This window comes from Euphorbia lathyris, chromosome 9 (genome assembly GCF_963576675.1).
Source record: "Euphorbia lathyris chromosome 9, ddEupLath1.1, whole genome shotgun sequence".
Classification (NCBI taxonomy): domain Eukaryota; kingdom Viridiplantae; phylum Streptophyta; class Magnoliopsida; order Malpighiales; family Euphorbiaceae; genus Euphorbia; species Euphorbia lathyris.
The window spans coordinates 30,095,998-30,104,530 of record NC_088918.1 but is presented as its reverse complement, the minus strand read 5'-3'; the positions used below and the strand labels follow the sequence as shown (position 1 = coordinate 30,104,530).

At 32.7% G+C, this 8,533-nt stretch overlaps 1 protein-coding gene across 2 annotated transcripts; it reads right to left on the bottom strand.

Annotated features, from left to right (window-relative positions):
• Positions 1 to 594: 594 nt before the first annotated feature.
• LOC136205265 (GDSL esterase/lipase LTL1-like) lies at positions 595 to 4,290 on the bottom strand. 2 transcript variants are annotated; one of them, XM_065995788.1, is made up of 5 exons: positions 3,977 to 4,290; positions 3,501 to 3,628; positions 3,125 to 3,367; positions 1,824 to 2,076; positions 595 to 1,102 (listed from the first exon to the last, which is right to left on the bottom strand). In XM_065995788.1, exons 1-5 carry the CDS (start codon positions 4,215 to 4,217, stop codon positions 981 to 983), a joined length of 987 nt encoding a protein of 328 aa, XP_065851860.1. In that variant the 5' UTR covers positions 4,218 to 4,290; the 3' UTR covers positions 595 to 980. The 2 variants fall into 2 exon arrangements, with proteins under 2 accessions (XP_065851860.1, XP_065851859.1); XM_065995787.1 differs by having other exon boundaries at positions 595 to 1,119; positions 3,977 to 4,284.
• Between the last annotated feature and the right edge of the window lie 4,243 nt (positions 4,291 to 8,533).

Sequence of the window (8,533 nt, the reverse complement as noted above, 5' to 3'; positions counted from 1 at the left end):
TGCCCATCATCTTTGATTTATTGCCCATGAGTGATAACATAATGTTCCAGATAAATAAGATTCATAATTGCGTAGAATATAATTATATTTTGAGTAAAATTGATTCAACTTTCAAACTTTAGATCTATAATTGCATTATTTATGATGTTATGGATAAAGGGGTATTTTTATAAATTATTCCAATAATAAATTTTCAATAAGAGAAGAAATAAACAAATATTAACTAATATGAGAGCCAATGGTAGTTGAGACGCTAGCCTTACGCACGAGCTTGATTTGGCTTGCTACTATGCAATATACGCATGTTGAGTTTGTTTGAGTCTGACGCTAAGCTTGTTGTTGATGCAATCCACTCCTGCAAGAAAGATATCTCGGAGTTTGGATCGATTATTTATGATTGTCGAGTTATTTTTAGATCCAACTCTGTTTTACTTTAGTTTTTATTTCTCGTTTAGCGAATAGGGCTGCACACTTGCTAGTTAGGCAGGCTTGTTCCAATGCAAATGATTTCTTAACTATTGTAGTGTCAGAATAGCTGTCAAACGTATTTTTATATGAAAGTTCAATTTCAGGTTAAAAAAAAAAAAACTAATATGAGCAATTACTTATTAATGAATTGAAATAGCATAGACATATAAATAAGAAGTGAGTACCCAGGAACTATTAAATTAATATAAGCAATAACTATATAAAGAGATGGAGATTGGCCCAATGCTAACCTTTCTCATCTGCCAGACAATAAATTTGATACGTACATAGCCACCCACTAAAATTTAATTGACACTTATTAAAAACAAAAACAAAAACAAAAAAAAAAAACAAAAAACGAAAACACTGGAGTGGATAAAACGACAACGTTGCAACAAAGAATTGGATTATCCATAGTTTAGACCCTGGAATCTAATTGGATGATGGTGCTGAGATTCATAGGAGTCATATACTTGCTGTCGGCAGTCAAAATTTGCTGGACAATTATTTTGTTAGCCCTCTCTGAAGGATGGAAAGGATCCCAAAATGCAAATATCTCTCTGTTTGGGCACAAGTTTGATGCCGGTGTGCACAGTCCAATCCCATTGTATGGTCCTTGCCCGCAACACGCTATCTTTGATGTCACAAACCCTGTCATCGTAACATATTAATACTCAAAACGCAGTTCTTCTTATAGTGTATGCATCAAACTTTAATTATAATAAAATCTATTCTAAATAGTATCTAACCAGGTTATTCCATTCAGATAATGTCACATTATCTCAACTGTTGATATGACATTATTTGAGTGAATTATTTGAATGAATGAACCATTACTGGTCCCGATCTACTGTAGAATTTCTCGTAACATTAATATGGTGCTACATATACAGAAATGGGCCTAGTAAATAAGGGAGGGTACTTTCTAATAATAGCATCCATAAATATGTGGAGGAAAGGTAGGGGACCAATTGAGGAAACTGGGTTTTTTTAAATAAACATGTGGAAGGCCATAAATATACATCCAAATGTCCAATTTAAATAGTTTGTTTGAGTGGGCCAAATTAACTAATTCATTATTTTATGCTCTTCAATTTCCCCATTTTGCTATAGAAATTGATGAAATATGAACAAAAAAAAGAGTGTATAGGTAAGTAAATAATACAGTTGCGTTCATATGGACCCTGATGACCATGTAAATTTAGTCATTCACCGTTAAATCTAGGCGGATTAAATGGAGATTCAAAACATCCTAAGGCTCATATTTAATCCGCCTAGATCTAACGGTGAATGACTAAATTTACGTGGTCATCAGGGACCATGTGAACGCAACTGGTAAAGGTAAAACAATATACCGTAAGCTTGAGGATTAGAGACGAAATCCATGGTCATTTGATTAGTATTAGCGGCGATAAAAACATCAGCTCCAATTTCAGCATTGACACTAGTGATCATCTGAACAAGTTGCGGGTTAAAAAGGCCTGCTGCCCTTTGTAATTCGACAGAGCATTCACCATTTCTGCTTCTCATAGCCAATTCTGCTGGGACACACCCCAATGGTCCTGTCCCTGTCACCAGCACTCTGCGTGCTCCCAGTTCATATGTCCTCTGCAATGCATTCATATATCATATATACCACTATCATTCAATTATCATCATACAAGGACACATCTACAGGCCAAAAAAACTCTATTAAATACCAATTTTGTCAGAGATTAATATAAGATATATAAGAGCCTCTAGGATCAAATGGTCGAGGATTCGAGTCCTGACAACCTCATTAATTGGTAGAATTAAAAACACATGATGGGATGTGTCTGTGTTGTGCACGCTGTAAGGCAATCCAAGAGGTATTTAAGTGTGGAAGTGTGTCAGAGATTAATATAAGGCAATCCAAGAGGTATTTAAGTGTGGAAGTGTGTCAGAGATTATCATCATACAAGGACACATCTACAGGCCAAAAAAACTCTATTAAATACCAATTTTGTCAGAGATTAATATAAGATATATAAGAGCCTCTAGGATCAAATGGTCGAGGATTCGAGTCCTGACAACCTCATTAATTGGTAGAATTAAAAACACATGATGGGATGGGTCTGTGTTGTGCATGCTGTAAGGCAATCCAAGAGGTATTTAAGTGTGGAAGTGTGTCAGAGATTAATATAAGATATATGATTGAGTTTTAACTATCAGCTCGAGCTTTTAGTTCAATTGGTTAACTGCGCGTATATAAACACTAATGACACCTTAAATAACAATATAATTTTGAAGTGGTCAAGGTAATATATAGCTTAACGAAGTTGATGGATAAAGGTCAAAAAAGGAAATTTAATGTGAAAATTACTTATCAATCTACTGGCACTGGCAGCTGCATAAGGCCTTAAATATGACATATACAAACTCATCTGCCCTCTTTAAGATACAGCATAAATATGCTCCCCCACTCCTCCACGTTGCCGTTTTGTTTGTTGTCGTTTAATTATTCAATTTGTTATTCTACGATGTCGTTTTTCAGCAAAATTTAAATTCCATTTATGTAACGTTTTTATACTTCTAATACATATACTTAGTGCATTTTACTCAATTTTATGCTAAATTTAAACTTTTTAAGCAATAAAAACAATAGATATAATGGAATGGACGGAGTACCACTTACGAGGAGAACTTTACGGTATTCGGAGATGATATAAACGACGTAGTCAGGGAGCGAGAATTGGCGAGATCTGGCAGAAAATGGCACGAGATAGTAATTGTTGACGAAGTCATTACCCCCTAAAGTCATTAGGACAAGTGCTTCATTCACTAATCTCTGTGTCTGTTCTTGTCCAATCAGAGCAGTTACCCTTTGTTGATATTGTTGAAAATATTCCAATTGTTTGTAAATTCGAATGATGTTTAGCTGCATTAATTCAATCATTATGTACCAATTAATCATTAGTATGATTAGAAAAACCTACCTAACTTTCACTTTAATTTGATTTTGTCTTTCCTTAATTATACAAAAAAAAAAAAAAACATTCTAGAAGACTTACAAATTGAATTCCAGTATCATTGAGTATTCCAATTCCAGCTGAAGCAAAATTAGCCCCTACCAGCAATCTTTCTCCTGTGAGCTCAGGTGCTAAGTATGGCAATGTTGATTCTGACCCAATAGCCTCACCTTTACACAACATTAATTACACAATTTAACCGTAATGTCAGATACGAAACTAACTGAAATCAAGTGAAAATGAGTGAAATTAAGTGAAATTAAATGAAATTGAGTGAAATTGAGTGAAATTAAGTGAAAATAAGTGAAAATGAAGTGAAAGTGATTGAAATTGACTCCCTACTTATAAGATCAGGGATGTTAAGGCCATTAGAGAAACGAGTGAAATTAAGTGAAATTGAGTGAAATTAAGAGAAATTGAGTGAAATTAAGTGAAAATGAGTGAAAATGAGTGAAAATGAGTGAAATTAAGTGAAAATGAGTGAAATTAAGTGAAAGTGATTGAAATTGAATCCGTACTTATGAGATCAGGGATGTTAAGGCCATTAGAGAAACGGCCGGTGGGTCGACGAGTAGGAAAATCGATCCCATACGGGGGAGCGTCAGCGCGGGCGGTGGTAGCGAGGTAGTTATTATTGCCATTATCAACTAGAGAGTCACCAAAAACAAAGAAAGCTCTAGCTTCAACCAATGGAGAAAAAGCTACACACAATGTTAAGACCAAAGATAACAACATTACAAAACAACTAGTGCTACCCATATTATGGGAGTAAACTATAATGTTGTCTGAGAGGAACACTTCTGAGTGTTTAAGGAATAGGAAATGGTGAAGGGAAAGGTGGGTATTTATATATATATATAATGCATTGTGAAGTGGTGTTATGTTCATTAATGGAGCAAGGAGAGGTGGTAGATGAGGGTGGTACTATAGTTTGTTTCACTTAGTAAATATGGGATCGATGCATCAAATTTTATTGTCTAAATAAATTAATAAGATAGGATTGGATATTTATGATTTTATGCTTGGACAGTTTTTTTTTATGAATATGCATATATTGTGATGGACATGAGGTGAAATTGATCATAAAAATCTTATAATTATGGTGAAAGGAGTTCGAGACTCTCGTGATACTTTTAGGGTCTTCCAAAAGTTGGTTCAAGTGTAGAAGATGGTTCAAATGATTCAACTTAAAACATTGTCTTCCAAGATAAGTATTATACAGTGATGGTGTTTGTTTCAGCTTTTCGGAAGAGCGTTTAGCGTTTCATTCCAAACTGTAAGAAATATAGCGTTTGGTTAGGTTTATATAACCGCAGCGTTTAGCATTTTCTCTTGACACTGCAGCGTTTTGGAGTGTTTCACGAAAAGCTCCTATTTGGAGCTTTTCATGAACCGTTGTTTGTAGTTTTATGTTATTGATAAAATTATCATTCTTATTTGCACAAAATATGTTTATTCTTTAACATTATTTATATTTCTACAACATAATTACTGGAAGAATAAGGTTTTATTGCGTTCAATAAATTTTTTATTTTTTATATAGATTATTTTTATTAATTTGTGTAACACATTTTTTATTTTATAATAGGATAAGGTGCAAAAAAAAAAAAACCTCTAACATTTGTAGCTAGGAGGAATTTTACTCTTAACGTCTAAAATGATGCAATTATACCCCTAATGTTAGGGGCCAAAAGCAATTTTATAGGCATTTTTTACGTTTTTCCTTTTATAATTACATCGTTGATTAATTTAAAACATGTCCATTTTAGACATTTTAAATCCGAACAGCAACAGTTCAATATAATTTTACCAAACACTAGTAATTAAACAGCTAATAGCTTACTGCGACTGCAAACAGCTAACAGCAACCGCAACCGCTATTAGCAAATAGCTGAACCAAACAGATCCTAAGTTTAGGGCATGTTTGATAACAATAAAAATCACTTAAATTAATAGATTAAGTACTTATTTAGTTTAGATGTGTTTGATAATGATTTTTTATTAACCACTTAAATTATTCAATTAAGCTACATATCATTTATTTTATTAAGTCAAAATATTTAACTTAAAATTTTAAGTTAAACATTATCAACTAATATTTTAATATTCAACACTTATTTTTAATATTTATCAAACATGTATATCATTTAATAATTTCAGCACTTATAATATTTAACACTTAAAATTCAGCACTTATTTTTTCAGCACTTAATTTTCAGTTTTATCAAACGACACATTAGTCATAACTTAATTTTCATCTTCATGTTAGGGCCTGTTTGGTTCAGCTGTTAGCTAATAGCTGTTGCGGTTGCTGTTTGCAGTTGCAGTAAGCTGTTAGCTGTTTGTTATTAGTTGTTTAATTACTAGTGTTTGGTAAAATTATATTGAACTATTGTTGTTCAGATTTAAAATGTCTAAAATTGACATGTTTTAAATTAATCAACGATGAAATTATAAAAGGAAAAATGTGAAAAAATGCACATAACGTTTACAACTAGAAATAATTTTACTCTTAATATCTAAAATGGTGCAATTTTACCCATAACGCTGGCAGTTAAGAGCAATTTTACCTCTAACATTGGCAAGTTGGGTCGATTTCAGATATTATTAGAAAACATAGATATTTTATTTCTTATTATACATCAATTGCACATATCAGTAGTTCTAACAAAGATATTTCATATTTTTTTGTGATTTAATAATAAAATTGAAAATTAATATTTATAAATTCGATGAAATATCGGATTTTTTTTGTCCAACTTGTACAAAAGACAATATTAGAGTATTTTTGCACTTTATCCTATTATAAAATAAAAAAATGTGTTACACAAATTAATAAAAATAATCTTTATAAAAAATAAAAAAATTATTGAACGCAACAAAATCTTGTTTTCCGATAATTATGTTGTAGAAATATAAATAAAATTAAAGAATAAACATATTTTCTGGAAATAAGAAGGATAATTCTGTCAATAACAACTAACTGCAAACAAACATCTGTTTATGAAAAGCTCCAAATAGGAGCTTTTCGTAAAACGCTCCAAAACGCTGCAGTTTTCAGAGAAAATGCTAAACGTTGCGGTTATATAAACCTAACCAAACGCTATATTTCCTGCGGTTTGGAGTGAAACGCTATACGCTCCTCCGAAAAGCTGAAACAAACACCCTCTTAGAAGTTTGATATTCTTCCCGCTTTTTTTTTTTTTTTGCATCTAATTAACGACATTATAACTTTTAATAATCATTAATAAAGCAAGATTTCAATTTCTAAAATAATAAATATTGATGTGATAAGAATCATAAGAATAGCACCAAAATTTGGTATTATTAGATGAGAAAATCTAATGACATACTACTTATTTAGCTTTTCCAATTAATTAAGTAGTCTTGATCTATGTCTGTCCTTTTGGTTTTTTCCTAATTAATCCCTCAAACATTACATCTCTATTCATCAATAAGAAACCACTATTAATCTATACTCTTAATATGGTCGAATAAGAAAACACTACAAATCTACTTCCCTCTATTCTCATCCCAAATTTTGGACAGATTTTACTATATCTCCTTCGCACAGATTATGTGATATGTCGGGCTAATAATTTAATATAACATAACGTTTTAACTAATAAAATATTGGTTTAATATATCATTTTTCCTCTCAAAAAATTTGATTGTCGATAACTCCCTCATTTTGCTTAAAATGTCCCGATTTAGTCACTCGATTAAAAAGAAGTAACCTGCATGTAGAAATGTATTGTACGTTTATTGGAAAAGTCAAACGATCAAAGGCAGGGAATGAGATTCTCATGACACTTCATTTTTAATATGTTTTAATCCATTATGTGAATTATGTAATAACATTTCAATGCGTGTGCAACACACCTTCTGCATGCAGTTGACTTCTTTGCAACCAAGTGATTAATTAACTATATTTTAATCAAGTTGATAGAGCTATTAGAATATTTTAAGAAAGTTAATGGAGCTATCAGAGTTACTTTGAAAGTTCAGAGGTCAATCGAGCATTTTGAACAAGTTGAGGGGCAAATAGTTTATTAAGCCTAAAACATTAACAATATGTAATTAATTAATTACATATATTTTAGTTAATTATTTATATAAAATTCGACACCTTACAATGTAAACTTGAAACCCTAAAAATAAACCCTAGACCGTGAAATATATAATATGGCATCAAATTACGTCTAATGCACGACCGTGAATATCGGTTTAAAGAGTGCTCCCATGATTATGAATCTTTAGCGCGTGTTGATAATGCCAACTAATAAGGAAGGTCGACTTTCTCGACTTCTTTTCCTTATCAAACATAGAGTCAATTTCACTCATATTCAGACTATGACTCTTCACTCCTATATATAGTGGTTCAACTCTCTTTCATAAAGGTAACATTCAATTCGATCATAACCATTTCTCTCTCTCTCTCTCTCTCTCTCTCTCTCTCTCTCTCTCTCTCTCTCTCTCTCTCTCTCTCTCTCTCTCTCTCTCTCTCTCTCTCTCTCTCTCAGAATTCTTATTTTTTTTTAAAGAAAAAGTCTTAATATTAAGCAAGTAGCAAATCGTTAGCGATTACAGACTCTAACCAACTAGGAACTTCAAACGAAAAAAAAGGACTAGCATTGGAATGGGCACCCCTAGCTAAACTGTGAGCAACGCCATTCGCTAATCTAGGACAAAACTTTACATCACCTTCAGTGATGTGATTAATTAATTCCCTACTCTCCTGAATAACACATCCTAACTCTGACAAATCCGGTTCTTGAGAATGCAGCTTATCAACAATCGTTTTTGCGTCCATTTCGAAGATAACATGAGACAGTTGCAATGATAATGCCCATTTAATACTGCTCTTTAAAGCCAAAGCCTCTGCTAACGCAGGAGCCGGCAGCCCCTGCTTCGTCTCGCTACACACTGCAAGTACCGAACCATCTTCTCGACGCAGGACAGCACCCCATCCATACATTCTAGCTGCAACAAATAAAGAGGCGTCGAGGTTGCACTTGATAAATCCTGTCATTGGCTTCTTCCACCCCACCACAGCTTCAGTATGCCTGGATGGA